The 17279-nt window shown below is 41.9% G+C and overlaps 1 protein-coding gene across 1 annotated transcript in view; it reads right to left on the bottom strand.

Moving 5' to 3' along the window:
• LOC109908726 (WW domain-containing adapter protein with coiled-coil-like) overlaps positions 1 to 16834 on the bottom strand; it is a 46054-nt gene extending 29220 nt beyond the window's left edge. Inside the window, exons 1-4 of the mRNA XM_020507376.2 lie at positions 16586 to 16834; positions 16371 to 16404; positions 15443 to 15635; positions 5500 to 5594 (exon numbers count right to left, since the gene is read on the bottom strand). Coding sequence (XP_020362965.1) covers positions 5500 to 5594; positions 15443 to 15635; positions 16371 to 16404; positions 16586 to 16626 — 363 coding nt within the window. The 5' untranslated portion in view covers positions 16627 to 16834. The remainder of the gene's footprint in view (positions 1 to 5499; positions 5595 to 15442; positions 15636 to 16370; positions 16405 to 16585) is intronic.
• Between the last annotated feature and the right edge of the window lie 445 nt (positions 16835 to 17279).

Genomic DNA, 17279 nt, shown 5'->3' on the forward strand with positions numbered 1-17279 from the left:
TTCAGAAACAAATTACTCAGTGATCATGACAGCCTAACCAGAAGAGAAAAAATAAAACTCTTCCTAAACCACCACCAAAAAAACACTGCAGGCCTTTGCAGATTCTGCCATTATGTTCCCAAAGTTACCGTTAATAGGTTACAGCAGGGGTCGTCAGATCCTTTTCCATTAGGAGTGTCAATTTTTCTTACAATTTCTTATATTTAACCAAGAAAGTTAGTTAAGAACTAATTCTGATTTACAATGACGACCTAACCCGGCTAAACCCGGACACTGCTGGGCCAATTGAGCGCTGCCCTATGGGACTCCCAATTACGGATGGTTGTGATACAGCCTGGAATCGAACCCGTGTCTGTAGTGACGCCTCTAGCACTGAGATGCAATGCCTTAAACTACTGCGCCACTCGGGAGCTCAAACCGCTAACAATTAGTTCTGACTTTCATATGCACATTTCGTGGAACAGTTTCATTTCTTTTATAAAGTCATATCTCAAATCCTTGTCATGTGACTAATAAAAATGATATCTTAATGAAAATTATACAAACCTAAAAGTAACTTCTTAACCTTGCCAACTATATAAAAAGAGCCTACGTAAAGCCAACAAACAAACACACTTCAGCCTGCAAAAATAGATCACATTGGCTATGCATGGCATATCTGCAAGGAACTTGAAACATTGTATCAACTAGGTCCAGCCCAAAGCATGCACTAACAAACTTGCAGCATTGTATAAAATATTCTGGACCCTCATCCCCAGACAGACACAGCTGTAGGCTATCTGGGCAAGAAGTAATCAGGTAGGCAGGACTATTATTGGCGATTCCACCGGATCAGAGCATGACATTTTTTTGTTTCTTTCATGCCGATTGGTTATTGAAAAGGAGAGCTGGATAGATTATTCACATAGGCTACATAAAAAGGAACTAATGTAATTTCATGGATGTAAAAACAGACTGTTTACTTGTTGTTTGAGGTGAAGATTTGTTTCATTTGAGAAGTTCCACAGCTCATTAATCGTGGTGAGTTAAGACAATCAGAAATAGAAATCAGACCAACAAATGGGCACATTTATAATCCTATATTTGCTCGCAGGCCAGGTAGCCTAGGCCTCCTATGTATAATCAGGTGAGTGTCCTTACTCAACATTGACAGGAGCTCAAACAAAATGTATAAATTGACAACTCGTAAATGGAATAACACAAAATGTGTTTCTCACAAGTGTAGCCTAGGATGTGCACTCTGCAAACATGTCCACTTCTCCAATGAGAACTATAAAATACCAATAATAATAAATAATAAAAAGGATAAATTTAAAAAAATAAAGTTGACATTATGGGAATTAACGGTAATTGTACTACTGATGATACTGGTGTGCCATCCCCACAGCCTTCGCTGATTAGTACACTGAGACAGGCGTCAATCAAGACACATGCCATACAATTTATCAGTTTTTGGGGCAGCTGCTCGACCCTAAACAAATATTGTCGACCAAAAGCCAATCGACTTAATGGGGTCAGCCCTAATGCGCTTACAAATTGTATTTGCTTCTAACTGAAAAAGTCCCCCCCCATACCTTGATACGGTCATTAACATGGTTCTTATATTATGAATTAGATTTGTTGGAATGCGAATTTGGTGTCAAGCTGTTTAATCACGCTGTGATATTTTCACACACACACCATCTGATCTAGGAAGGAAGGGATGTGATGAAGGGAAAGGTGTTTGCGAGGAATGTCCAGAATATTTTGGTGTTGGGAGTCTCATTCGTTACGACTGTGAAGATGGTTGTGTCTAGATACACGGTCCTAAGATCCCTAGCGAATTGATGTTGGACATCTGTTGTTGTCCTCTTGATTTACAGCAGGATCGTTAGATTGAAGAGAAGCATCAAGGTAATGAATTAGTTCATGTTTTCATATGTTTTTGTGCACAGTCCACGGTGCGCAATTGTGTGTAGACTGTTTGCGCAACACCCAATGCTATTCTTATTAATTATTCTGGATATATTGACAAATTACATTTCCAATAAGATCTAGTATTGAAATAACATGAAATATATTTTGTCTTCCATGTTACACCTGCAATTGTAAAACAATACAAGGGACACGACGTAGCCTACTTGAACTTGGAGCTCAAACCTTCATGTTGTCGATTGGAATAGGCCTATATTTGGAAAATAAAATATTTCCTCAATTTGGTGTTTGAAAAGTCCTTGTAATTATGTAGCCAAATTATAAAGTTACCTTGCGCCCTTATAACTACCCGCGATTTCAGTTTTGATCCATTTTGTGAGATGTGGCCACCTTAGTTTGTTTCCCGCCTCTTCAGTTGAATGGTCTTGCGCCACGCTTGCGGTAAAACCATTTGCAGCTATTATGACGACAACATTAATGCTGTCTTCAACTTGGCTTTCCATACAAATCCTTCCATTCCAAAAGGAACCTGGTTTTTGGTGTGTTTCTCATTATAAAACCAGCGATAGCGAAATTCAAAAATGATATTAGTTGGTGATATTCGCTATTTATGGATGTATTAAGCATGCATGCCTTTATTTTTTCACCTTTATTTAACCAGGTAGGCCAGTTGAGATCAAGTTCTTATTTACAACTGCGACCAGGCAAAGATAAAGCAAAGCAGTGCGACAAAAACAGAGTTACACATGGGATAAACAAACGTACAGTCAAAAATCTATATACAGTGTGTGCAAATGTAGAAGAGTGGGGAGGTAAGGCAATAAATAGGCCATAGTGGCGAAGTAATTACAATTTAGCATTAACACTGGAGTTGTCGATGTGCAGATGATGTGCAAGTAGACATACCGGGGTGCAAAAGAGCAAGAGGATAAGTAACAATATGGGGATGAGGTAGTTAGGTGTGCTATTTACAGATGGGCTGTATACAGGTACAGTGATCGGTAAGCTGCTCTGACAGCTGATGCTTAAAGTTAGAGATATAAGTCTCCAGCTTCAGTGATTTTTATAATTCGTTCCAGTCATTGACAGCAGAGAACTGGAAGGAAAGGCGGGCAAAGGAGGTGTTGGCTTTGGGGATGACCAGTGAAATATACCTGCAGGAGCAAGTGCTATGGGTGGTTGCTGCTATGGTGACCAGTGAGCTGAGATAAGGTGGGCTTTACCTAGCAAAGACTTATAGATAACCTGGAGCAAGTGGGTTTGGCGATGAATATATAGTGAGGGCCAGCCAACGAGAGCATACAGGTCACGGTGGTGGGTAGTATATGGGGCTTTGGTGACAAAACAGATGGCACTGTGATAGACTACATCCAATTTGCTGAGTAGAGTGTTGGAGGCTATTTTATAAATGACATCGCCGAAGTCAAGGATCTGTAGGATAGTCAGTTTTACGAGGGTATTTTCAGCAGCATGAGTGAAAGAAGCTTTGTTGCGAAATAGGAAGCCAATTCTATATTTAATTTTAGATTGGAGATGCTTAATGTGAGTCTGGAAGGAGAGTTTACAGTCTAACCAGACACCTAGGTATTTGTAGTTGTCCACATATTCTAAGTCAAAAGCGTCCAGAGTAGTGATGCTAGTCGGGCGGCAGGATGCGGGCAGCAATCGTTTGAAGAGCATGCACTTAGTTTTACTAGCATTTAAAAGCAGTTGGAGGCCACGGAAGGAGTGTTGTATGGCATTGAAGCTCGTTTGGACGTTTGTTAGCACAGAGTCCAAAGAAGGGCCAGATGTATACAGAATGGTGTCGTCTGCGTAGAGGTGACTCAGAGAATCACCAGCAAGCAGCAAGAGCGACATCATTGATGTATACAGAGAAAAGTGTCGGCCCAAGAATCGAACCCTGTGGCACCCCCATAGAGACTGCCAGAGGTCAGGACAAAATGCCCTCCGATTTGACACACTGAACTCTGTCGGAGAAGTAGTTTGTGAACCAGGCAAGGCATTCATTAGAGAAACCAAGGCTATTGAGTCTGCCGATAAGAATGCGGTGATTGACAGTCGAAAGCCTTGGCCAAGTTGATGAAGACGGCTGCACAGTACTGTCTTTTATCGATGCCGGTTATGATATCGTTTAGGACCTTGAGCGTGGCTGAGGTGCACCCATGACCATCTCGGAAACCAGATTGCATAGTGGAGAAGGAACTCAGTTTATTAACTTGGCTTACGAAGATTTTAGAAAAGGCAGGGCAGGATGGATATAGGTCTATAACAGTTTGGATCTAGAGTGTCTCCCCCTTTGAAGAGGGGGATAACTGTGGCAGCTTTCCAATCGTTGGGGATCTCCGACAATACGAAAGAGGTTGAATAGGCTAGTAATAGGGGTTGCAACAATTTCGGCAGATCATTTTAGAAAGAGGGTCCAGATTGTCTTACCCAGCTGATTTATACAGGTCCAGATTTTGCAGCTCTTTCAGAACATCAGCTATCTGGATTTGGGTGAAGGGGAGGCAGCGGGGGGGGGGGGGGGATGATGACAAGTTGCTGCAGGGGGTGCTGTGATGTTGGCCGGGGTAGGGGTAGCCAGGTGGAGAACATGGCCAGCCGTATTCTCCATGGACTTTAGTGTCTTTTTGGAATTAGTGCTACAGGATGAACATTTCTTTTGAAAAAGCTATTCTTACCTTTCCTAACTGACTGTGTATATTGGTTCCTAACTTCCCTGAAAAGTTGCACATTGCAGGGGTCTATTCGATGCTAATGCGGTACGCCACAGGATGTTTTTGTGCTGGTCAAGGGCAGTCAAGTCTGGGGTGAATCAAGGGCTATATCAGGTCTTAGTTCTACATTTTCTGAACGGAGCATGCTTATTTAAGATGGTGAGGAAAGCACTTTTAAAAAGCAACCAGGCATCCTCTACTGATGGGATGAGGTCAATATCCTTCCAGGATACCCGGGCCAGGTCGCCCGGGTATTAGATAGGCCCGCTCGATTAAGTGTTTTAGGGAGCGTTTGACAGTTGCCAATGTCTGTATGAACCCTGCTTAAAGGCTATATAGTCCTAGGTCTGTTGTTGTATAGGTGGAGTTATGGGTCAATTGGTATATATTCCTTTTAGTACACATGTGTAACTGAATAAAAATCATATTTATTTTAGTTTCAAACCATTTTTAAATGTGGATCCAATGTCACACATTGGACTCATTATTTATAGAAAGACTAACATACAGGACAAGGTCTTGGTCCAGTCTCTGGAGTGTAGCTGTAGATTCCCACTCAAAGAGAGACTGTCTGAACCTCTTCAATGTGCTAAATACATCAATCACTAGGGGTTCATCACAATAGTCTCTCCTTACTCCTGAAGTGTGCACTTGTACACCCCCCCACACATTTCAAATCATTGGAGTGGTATAGGCATGTTCTAGAGGGAGTTTACACCATATTTCTTAATGCAATCATTTCAAATCCATGCAGTGAAGTGAACAATCGCACACTGCTGGGGAAAGGAGAGATGGGGACATAGCCCAGCCCACCATGACATAGCGTCGACAACACAGAGAGGTGGTAAGCGGGAACTGTACTTACTGCGTCTGATGTCTTGCTGGGGTTTGAATGTGAATTGGAGCTGCTTTGATGTGTGCTGTGGTTGTGTGAATTTTCCTGTGGAGAATAACTCGTCCCTAGAAAAGAACAAAAAGGTAGATGGTTTTTAATTCAACCAATAGGCAACTTTGTTATTATACTATCATATTGCTAGATATGGAACAATAACGACAGTACTTTGTCATCTGTCCAATTCTGTCTGTGTAATAAAAAATCCAATCAAGATAAATGGTAGCCTAACTAACCTAGTAGCCTAACTTATGGGACTCCCAATAACGGCCGGTTGTGATACAGCCTGGAACCGAAGCAGGGTCTGCAGTGACACCTCTAGCGCTGAGATGCAGTGCCTTAGACCACTCCGTACCTCGGGAGCCCTGATAAGGGCATCCAACTACTGAGTCTAATCAAACCGACACTGCAATATTTAGTTATTGCAACTTACAAGTTGACCACTTTTCAGATACAGTACGTGTATATACGGTGTAAACACATTTAGAGGAAAACTGACTTGCCAGAAAGATACTTCTCCAATTCAAACAAAAAAGTTGAAGCTTACAATTAACAAATGTTTTACTACAAACCAATGCCAAAAAGTTGCATCACTGGCAGATTTTTTTTACATTTAACTAGGAAAGTCAGATAACTGGCAGATGAGTGAGTACTTTACCCATCTAATAAGACATTTTTAAACTTCCTTGTGATGCAGATACAATGGTGTTTTAACATTTACTGGGCCATAATGTGTGTGGATGCAGGCCATGGGGGAGGAGGGATGATTGTGTATGTGCGCATGCATGTCAATGTATCAGTGAGAGTCTCCTCTCCCACAGGGCAGGTGTCAGTCATACTGCTACTCCACTGTATTCAGCCTTTAACATGAGAGCAAAGTATTATTCTTTTTAATCAAACATGTTGCAAGCTACCCTGATTCTTTTTTATTTTGTTGCCTTCAAATAGGCCCGTTCTTCTCTTCTACCCTGCAACTCTTCACTGGGTCCTTTGTGTACAAGATATGTGTTTCTGTCAATATACCTAGTAAAATAAGTTATTAAAACCCTTGGGGGACCCATAAAATAATTTTTTATTTTCTTGAATACTGTTTCTTACGTCTTATTTTTCCTGGTTTGGATTTTGCGTCGTTTTTTTATTTTTTTTACACTGAATATAACAATTACTCATTGAGATAATGAAATAGATGTTCTGAGTCCATGTCAATGCTTAAATCACACCAGAAGACCATTGAGGCCTGAAAAGGAGATATACACTGCTCCAAAAAATAAAGGGAACACTAAAATAACACATCCTAGATCTGAATGAATGAAATATTCTTATTAAATACTTATTTCTTTACATAGTTGAATGTGCTGACAACAAAATCACACAAAAATTATCAATGGAAATCAAATTTATCAACGCATGGAGGTCTGGATTTGGAGTCACTCAAAATAAAATAATAAATTAAACCACACTACAGGCTGATCCAACTTTGTAATGTCCTTAAAACAAGTCAAAATGAGGCTCAGTAGTGTGTGGCCTCCACGTGCCTGTATGACCTCCCTACAACGCCTGGGCATGCTCCTGATGAGGTGGCGGACAACTCCTGGAAGCATCCGCCAACTCCTGGACAGTCTGTGGTGCAACGTGGCGTTGGTGGATGGAGCGAGACATGATGTCCCAGATGTGCTCAATTGGATTCAGGTCTGGGTAACGGGCGGGCCAGTCCATAGCATCAATGCCTTCCTCTTGCAGGAACTGCTGACACACTCCAGCCACATGAGATCTAGCATTGTCTTGCATTAGGAGGAACCCAGGGCCAACCGCACCAGCATATGGTCTCACGAGGGGTCTGAGGAGCTCATCTCGGTACCTAATGGCAGTCAGGCTACCTCTGGCGAGCACATGGAGGGCTGTGTGGCCCCCCAAAGAAATGCCACCCCACACCATGACTGACCCACCGCCAAACCGGTCATGCTGGAGGTTGTTGCAGGCAGCAGAACGTTCTCCACTGCGTCTCTAGACTCTGTCACATGCTCAGTGTGAACCTGCTTTCATCTGTGAAGAGCACAGGGCGCCAGTGGCGAATTTGCCAATCTTGGTGTTCTCTGGCAAATGCCAAACGTCCTGCACGGTGTTGGGCTGTAAGCACATGTGGAGTCTCGTGACCCTCGTGGAGTCTGTTTCTGACCGTTTGAGCAGACACATGCACATTTGTGGCCTGCTGGAGGTCCTTTTGCAGGGCTCTGGCAGTGCTCCTCCTTGCACAAAGGCAGAGGTAGTAGTCCTGCTGCTGGGTTGTTTCCCTCCAACGGCCTCCTCCACGTCTCCTGATGTACTGGCCTGTCTCCTGGTAGCGCCTCCAAGCTGACAGACACAGCAAACCTTCTTGACACAGCTCGCATTGATGTGCCATCCTGGATGAGCTGCACTACCTGAGCCACTTGTGTGGGTTGTAGACTCCGTCTCATGCTACCACTAGAGTGAAAGCACCGCCAGCATTCAAAAGTGACCAAAACATCAGCCAGGAAGCATAGGAACTGAGAAGTGGTCTGTGGTTACCACCTGCAGAACCACTCCTTTATTGGGGGTGTCTTGCTAATTGCCTATAATTTCCACCTATTGTCTATTCCATTTGCACAACAGCATGTGAAATGTATTGTCAATCAGTGTTGCTTCCTAAGTGGACAGTTTGATTTCACAGAAGTGTGACTGACTTGGAGTTACATTGTGTTGTTTAAGTGTTCCCTTTATTTTTTGAGCAGTGTATTTGAGTGTAATTCCCCTTTTGAGTATCTAGCAAGAGCGGAACGTGTCAGTCGAGCAGTGTTTCTGCCGTTAGCCCTACTGCTGTAGCACATGTCAAGGCAGAGTTTTAAAAAACAATAGCCATCCAATGGACACAAATCAAATTAACACAGTTGTCAGGTATGATTACTTTGCAGTATACATTTAATTGAGAAGGTTTATGGGGAAAGTCTGTCTACCTACAAGACGCCAGTTATCATTACTAAATGGTTACATACGGACAGACGAACACCAAAGAGACAGACGGTCAATCTTGTTGGAAATTAAATTGGCAGATAGAGTTACATTTGGCTTTTTAAGCCAATAGTGGCTAACCAGGGGTGGGATAATGTCAATGTGGCTTTGATTGGATAGTGGCCGGGAGCTTTATGTTTATGACAGTTTGTGATGGCAAGCTACCGGTAGCTCGCAATTTACCCGTTTAAGAGCCCAGTCAAAAGTATGGACACCTACTCAATCATGAGTTTCTTTATTTTACCATTATCTACATTGTAGAATAATAGTGAAGACATCAAAACAATGAAATAACGTAGTAACCAACAAAAAGTGTCGAACAAATCAAAATACATTTTATATTTGAGATTCTTCAAAGTAGCCACCCTTTGCCTTGATGACAGCATGGCACACCCTTGGCATTCTATCAACCAGCTTCATGAGGTAGTCACCTGGAATGCTTTTCAATGAACAGGTGTGCATTATTACAAGTTTATTTGTGGAATCTCTTTCCTTCTTAACGCATTTGAGCCAATCAGTTGTGTTGTGACAAGGTAGGGGTGGAATACAGAAGATGCCCTATTTGGTAAAAGACCAAGTCCATATTATGGCAAGTACAGCTCAAATAAGCAAAGAGAAAGACAGTCCATCATTACTTTAAGACATGAAGGTCAGTCAATCCGGACAACTTCAAGAACTTTTAAAGTTCCTTCAAGAGCAGTCGCAAAAACCATCAAGGGCTATGATGAAACTGGCTCTCATGAGGACCGCCACAGGAAAGGAAGACCCAGAGTTACCTCTGCTGCAGAGGAGAAGTTCATTAGACTTACCAGCCTCTGCTTCACAGAGTTCAAGTAGCAGACACATCAACTGTTCAGAGGAGACTACGTGAATCAGGCATTCATGGTCAAATTGCTGCAACCACTACTAAAGGACACCAATAAGAAGAAGAGACTTGCTTGGGCCAAGAAACACGAGCAATGGACATTAGACCAGTGGAAATCTGTCTTTTGGGAGACCAAATTTGAGATTTTTGGTTCCACCTGCCGTGTCTTTGTGAGACACAGAGTAGGTAAATGGATTATCTCTGCATGTGTGGTTCCCACTGTAAAGCATGGAGGTGGTGGTGCTTCGCTGGTGACAATGTCAGTGATCAATTTAGAATTCAAGGCACACTTAACCAGCAAGGCTACCACAGCATTCTGCAGCGATACACCATCCCATCTGGTTTGCACTTAGTGGGAATATCATTTATTTTTCAACAGGACAATGACCCAACACACCTCCAGGCTGTGTAAGGGCTATTTGACCAAGAAGGAGAGTGGTGGAGTGCTGCATCAGATGACCTGGCCTCCACCATCAACCAACCTCAACCCAATTGAGATGGTTTGGGATGAGTTGTACCGCAGAGTGAAGGAAAAGCATCCAACAAGTGCTCAGCATATGTGGGAACTCCTGTCAAGACTGTAGGAAAAGCATTCCAGGTGAAGCTGGTCGAGAGAATGCCAAGAGTGTGCAAAGCTGTCATCAAGAAGAATCTAAAATATATTTGGATTTGTTTAACACTTTTTTGGTTAATACATGATTCCATGTGTGTTATTTCATAGTTTTGATGTCTTTACTATTATTATACAATGTAGAAAATAGTAAAGAAAAAAGAAAAACACTAATGCGTGGGTGTGTCCGAACTTTTTACTGGACTGTAAAACCCTCATGTTATATTAGGGAAATTGTGTTTCCAGAGCTAGGGCTGACAGTGAAAACCAGAATCAACCTCTACATATTCAAAACAGTTGCTTTGTGAGAAGGTGATTAAGTTCACAGTTATGTAAAGGCAAGCTGAAAAGTACCAGTGGCCTGGCTTCGGTGCCAAGAGAAAGTAGGTTCGCCGGAGCCTTTTCCCAGTGAGACACAGGTCGCTGCCCGGCGTAGATGGAAAAAGTAAAGTCTGTGCCTTTTTTAGTAAAACACTGGGGCAAATCCTGTATGGAAACGCATCAGAGGCAGAAATAGCGCCATCTAATGCAGAACTGTCTCGAATGGAATTCTCAAATTCGAGGGAAACCCGGGAGAGCACGGCCCAGTTTCACTACTGCTGCAAACTCAATGAGAATTCGGGCTGGTGGCGCCGTTACTACGCAACCACCAGGCTGATCACTGCTGGATGCTGAAAACGACAAGCTAGCTTGTCTGGGATTGTTGCTGTTAGCTAGCACATGGACAAGCAGTACTGCAGTAGTCAGACATGACACAAATTAACACCATAGCTGGATACAGCATTAATGTTTGCACAATAAAATTATGATAAGTCATCCCTCAAATGCTAGCAAATCAGAGTTGAAACACGCTAGCGAGCTAACGTGAGCTAGTAGGAATTTTAGCTGGCCAGGTCGTATTGAAAGCTAGCTAGCTACATCATATCAAACATGTAATGTGGTTTGCTTCGTTAGCTAGCAGCTAATAGCCAATGCCAAGACAAGCAAGGTTAAGCTACATAGCTAGCCTGTTACGCCAACAACGACGCTAACATCAGCATGCTAGTACATGGCTCCAAGTCTGGCTGGCACTGGCAGGAGTATGGGAAAATGTTAGTTATTGCATGGTGAGGTTGAATTAAATTCTTCCAACATCTTGCTAGCTAGCAACATTAGCAAAGCCAGCTGCAGTCACATACAGGCTCAAGCAAGATGACATTTCTCATTTCTGGAGGCAGTGGAAAAGTAATCTGAGCTAGCCCACCAAGGCCAGCCCAACCTGAGTAGACTTCAAAGTAACAATGGAAACCTGGCTATACTGTACTGCTTTTGACCACCAGGGCCCATATGACAGGGCATCCCTGAACGAAGGTGAGGGAAGTAGAGGTGTCAAACACTCATATCTATGGCAACCAAAAGGCCAGCCATTGCCCAGAACAACTATTAGCTGTGACAGCTCTGTGCAGCCAGCAGAATCAGCAGCAGACATTTCATAATAAATATGGTTGGGTATGGAGGTATGCTTTATCTAAAGATGTTTCAACAGCCAACAAATTAAATCAATTAAGACATTATCACATAAATGACTGTCACACTTATTTCCTTGCAAGCGTAAATGTTGTGATAATCTAACTTTTATAGAAATAATGCAGATCTCTAGGTTAGAAGATGGGGCCACTGTGCATTAGAGGTCCTAAAGCCTCGTGACTCATGTGAAAACAGGTGGTGTGGCCATCTCTTCTTTTGTTCCTCATATGGTATGTTGAAGAATGATCGAAGAGTTGGCTACAACGCATCGGGTCTATAGTATGGGATGAATGTTAGTTAGCGCCTACCAACAGTGAAAGACTACTGGAAAAGGGGGAAAGAAAGTATGTATGTATCATTTAACTAACATGTCAAAGCGAAAGCAAATTGATTAATGAAATGTACTGCCATTTCCTTGCACTTAAGATATAACTACCCATAAAAAAACTAGTTCTCACAATCATAGCTTGTATATCAGAGGCATGTTTTACCTAGATGAAATACAATGTTGAGTTCACTCTGTCATGCATTTGATCATATGTAATTAGGCAGGCTTTTTTTCAGTGTAGTATTTACAGTGTATGCACTGACTTATCATAGGGGAATGCAATTCAGGGCCTGTATTCATAGTGTCTCAGAGTGGGAGTGCTGCAGTTTTGCCTTTTAGACCATAATGACTAAGATTACACGGACAGGAGGGACCTGATCCTAGACCTCTGACACGTTTGTTGAATACGGGCCCAGATGTCCCTTTGGCTGCGTTTACAGGGCAGGGAGGTTTTGATATTTTTCCCACTGATTTGATTTTTTTGACCAATAATAAAATCAGCCAGTTTCAAATCAGATACATTTCAATGCTGATCTGATTAGTGAAAAGATTTGGGCTGCCTGTGTAAACGCAGCCTTTACCACTGTTACATATTCCCATGTGCCACAGATATGTTCAGCTAGACATTAGGGGTGTAAAAGGCACACGTATTTGTACCGAACAATTAGGTACAGGGACCTTGGTACGGTCCACACTATGAAACCAAAAAATATTTACAATACAAACACACTAGGCCTATAGGCTATGCCTACACTGCGTTGTAGGCCTCCTTGAGTAAATCATTCCAGGCTATTTAAACTATACAAAAATATGAATACACAACGTGAAGCGCTGGCCCCATGTTTCGTAAGCTGACATAAAAGATCCCACTAATGTTCCATGTGCACAAAAAGCTTGTTTCTCAAATGTTGTGCACAAATTTGTTTACATCCCTGTTAGTGAGCATTTCTCCTTTGCCAAAATGATCCATCCACCTGACAGGTGTGGCATATCAATAAGATGATTAAACAGCACAATCTTTACACAGGTGCACCTTGTGCTGGGGACAACACAACACAATGCAATGCCACAGTTGAGGGAGCATGCAACTGGCATGCTTACTGCAGGAATACCCACCAGAGTGGTTTCCAGAGAATTGAATGTTCATTTCTCTACCATAAGACACCTTCAACGTAATTTAAAGAATTTGGCAGTACATCCAACCAGCCTCACAACCACAGACCACGTGTAACCACACCAGCTCAGGATTTCCACATCCAGCTTCTTTCACCTGCGGGATCGTCTGAGACAAGCCACCCTGACAGCTGATGAAACTGAGGAGTATTTCTGTCTGTAATAAAGCCCTTTTGTGGGGAAAAACATTTTCTGATTGCCTAGGCCTGGCTCCCCAGTGGGTGGGCACCCATGGCTGCGCCCCTGCTGCACCCATGGCTGCGCTCCCTTCATGTGAAATCCATAGATAAGGGTTCAATGAATTGATTTCAATTGACTGATTTCCTTATACGAACTGTAACTCTGTAAAATCATTGAAATTGTTGCATGTTGCGTTTATATTTTTGTTCAGCATTGTTAAAACAACTATAGCATTTCAAACTGTCCTTTTGTGAGGCACAGCGGAGAACAAGTTCTGTTCTATAGCGAGTGGTGGGTTCAATAAACCAGGAGGATTCTCCATCATCGTTTAAAATCTCAAATTTAGGAACATTTTGGTTTCAACGGCGATGGACAGAATATGTCGCCACTGCTCACCAAAAATAGCCTATGCAGCTGACGACACCTCAAACATGTTGACACACTTACACCGACATCAACCCAGTACTCCTACCACTGTAGCAATTTTTTTATTTTTTATTCATCCCTCTGCATTCACACAGCCGATTCTGACCATGAAATTACAAGAGCGATAGGTATGTTTCCTCCTGTGGATATGCGCCCATTCTTGTGGTTGAGAAGAATAGGGGGTTTCAGCACCTCGTGAAGGTGCTTGAGCCATGTTACAAACTTTGTCCTCTCACAACCATTTCAGCAAACAGGTAGTACCCGCTCTATATAAACAAGCTAAAGCTGAAGTTGTCAATGAATTGGCCAATGCACCCTGCACTGCGCTTTCTGCAGATGGACTGCAGAGTGCTACTTAACAGTGACAGCCCATCACATTACCCTGAGTGGGAAATGACAAATCCCGTGCCGCTTTATGAGTCACACAAGGGTGCATATTTGTATCTTCGTAAGAAAACATTATAGCATACGCCTATACAATGTCTGAGCCATGTTTGTATTGATTTCATATGCATATTGCACTTTATTTTATTGTTGAGTAATCGTGTGTTTTCATAAATTTTTAAGAAAATACAAAGTGTTGTTATTCCTGATTGCTCTCTCATCAGGCATTATGATTCATGAACATATATGGAATCAGGAATAACACTTTGTATTTTCTTAAAAATCTACCAAAGTAACTGTTGCAAATTTCATTTTCCCGCTGTACCGAAACGTGACCCCAAAACGTAGCAAACCGTGGGTTCGGTGAAATGTTACACCCGTACCAGATATTGATTAAGTGATATAATCTATACACTGGTCTTTCACTGTTCGTACATGTCTCATTAGGTTAAGCTATTCTCATTGTGGGTGAAGAAGACAAACAGCGACCGATTTCCAGTCAGGGCAAGGGGAGAGAGCAGACATTTTGGATAAAATGACCAAAACCAAGAAAAAGGCTATAACAGTACCTGTAAATTAGCCTAAATAATCTGAAGATGTATTAAAGAATGATGCACAGCTAGAGTTAACCAGATGCAAAACAGAAGTATAACAATGGGAAATGAAGGTTGCACACTATAATGCGGTTATGTCACTGCCAAGTGTCCAAAGTTGGTGTGTTTGAATACTATTCCCAAAATAATATGACAATGAAAGACTAGTGGATAGTTAAGGAAATGTTTAGAGGCTACCTGAATTAATCAAATATAAGCAAATAGTTGACAGAACTATTCATCTAATATTGTGCATTTGCAAACTGAAGCGCTAGTTCAAGGAGATGCACTTTACTGAGTTGGCGTTTGCCAACTAGCCTTCATGACTTGACTGTCTAGTTTCACCACAGCACTCAGAACGTTGTCTCGTCTTCCCTATCCTATCCCTATAGATATGAAGTACCATTCGACTAATGTTTGACAATGCAACAGGTAAATAACTGTGTCATTAAACAGTTTGAGAAATGTGGCTAGCTTTCTGCCTACTAGAATCACAACAATGGTTGCCAAATTAACCACACCAAACTATTAAAGATCGATTTAAGGCATGTGACCAAAGACTACTTCTCAGTCATAACTGTTGCCTTGTGCTTCAGATCCAGAAAAGCAACCTAATGAGAGAAAGTAGGCCTACTGTTGTTGTATTAGCAACATAGCAGTATTTCTGAATAGGTGTAGGCTATATCATTCAGTTTATCATATTAAGGCTGCAGACAAATCAGTAGTAAAATTAGCCAAGGGAGAAATTAAGTCAGACACTGGTGGTTCGCTACTTCAAATAAATGGCTTGTTTGAATCAAGATCGTTTTCGACATATTTCTCACCTCCATCCCTCTCTCTGGCACGGTGCGTGTGGACTGCCTTTGCCCTGCTATGCCCCGAGTTATCGATGTGTTTGTTGTCAGGACTGTCAGATCGACGATACATTTTACATGGAGGAGTGGCATCTGCGGTGTCTCGCATCTTGTCATGGCGATGATCACCACCGGGGTGACTCTTCGACGAGTATTTGAGCGTCTGTAAACACCAAAGACATCAATAACGTTAGATTCTGGAACTGCAATCGGTTCAGAGCAATGCTCAATTAGAACGGATCGACCAAAAATCTATAAATAATGTGCCCAAATATCATTGCCAATAAAAGTGTTTGTGTCTTGCGAATTCCAAAAAGTCGTGACTTAATCTTGTGGTTAGATCAGCTGTGCCTGTAGTACGTCACACGCTATTATAATGGCTCCATGGATGGGCATTGGAAATAGACTAAACCCTGCGCATTTAAGAATAAACTAAATGCTGGGTTAAACGACACATTTTGAAATCCACCAAATTAAATCAATAGACCCGTGGTAGTTCAAGTGCTATGTCTTGACATATAACTAGGTATAATTATTCAATTGCACAGATAAACTAATTTAGATGGCTGTGCAAATTGGTAACTGAACGTTGTTTACATACTTCTGATCTTTGGTCTTACTGTGACATATTACGAATAGGCCGGGATTCCAGCTAACGTTAGCTAACAGGCTAACTGAACTCCAATAAAACTCGCTAGTAAATGTGTTCATAAGGCAAAGTTCGATCTGCCGGTCATAATTATGAAAACAAAACAGAGCATTCTTTTTTTTGTTCAAATTCAAAGGAAATTGGCTACTTTTCGATTTATTTTCCGCACTGAGGCCTGTAGTGTTCAGGAAGCCTGCACTAGAGTATCCATTTTAATCTTATTTGTTGCTAGCTAACATTAACAAGTACCTGGTAGGGCTGTGAATCCCTTCGGTCGTTGCACCTAAAAAAAAATAAAGAAACAGGTTGTAAAGATTAATGTTTAAAAAAACTTAACTGTACAATAGTCAGCAACAGCTGAATATCTGCCATAAATGTCTACTTATTTTGGTTTCAATAAAAATGGCGGATTGTCAAAGCTAAGAAGGAAATTCTGAATAGAAGTAAGGTTAGGAGCTATTTACCCATCGCTGAGTCTCGGTTGTTTCCTTGCATACATTACCATCAATGCCGTGTTAGTGTGTGTGGAGTGGATGTGAAAGATGGACTAAGTTATATGTTGTATTTTTATTTCAGCAACCCGTTCTCGTCTATTATTTCAATAGTTCTGATTATTTTTGAGGAGCTCTTCGGCTTCGCTAATCAGAAGAGGGCTCACGGTCCATCTCCCACTCGCAAACACCAACTGCCCCTATCTACCAAAAAGCGAAGCTCAGGCTGCAAACCACCCGCTTCCCTCCCACCACTACATCCGGGAAACTGTGGGGCTAAACTCGGCCGCCATCTTCCGGTTGCCGATTAAATAACATCGGCAAAAATATATCGTAGCTACTGGTACTTCTGTCACTTTTGGTCACAAATACACTCTTTCAAAGAAGTTGATGTCTAGTAATTCGAGTGTCTACTTGAAACGGATTCTCCCTTTTTCGATTGTGGATATCTTGTGACACTTGGTGGATATTTGTGGAAGTGAATTGACAAATATTGTGACCTATTGTACAGTATGTTGTCTACTGTACTTCTAAGGATGATGAGGACTGTATGGTTAAAAGAGATGGGGCAAAAGGAGTGGCTAATAAGTCTGGCTGCACATCTGACTGGCTGACTTACTGCAAATTGAGGAATTGTGTGACAAAACTCAACAAAAAGAAGAAGAAA

The sequence above is a fragment of the Oncorhynchus kisutch genome, linkage group LG18 (genome assembly GCF_002021735.2).
Source record: "Oncorhynchus kisutch isolate 150728-3 linkage group LG18, Okis_V2, whole genome shotgun sequence".
In the NCBI taxonomy this organism is placed as follows: Eukaryota; Metazoa; Chordata; class Actinopteri; order Salmoniformes; family Salmonidae; genus Oncorhynchus; species Oncorhynchus kisutch.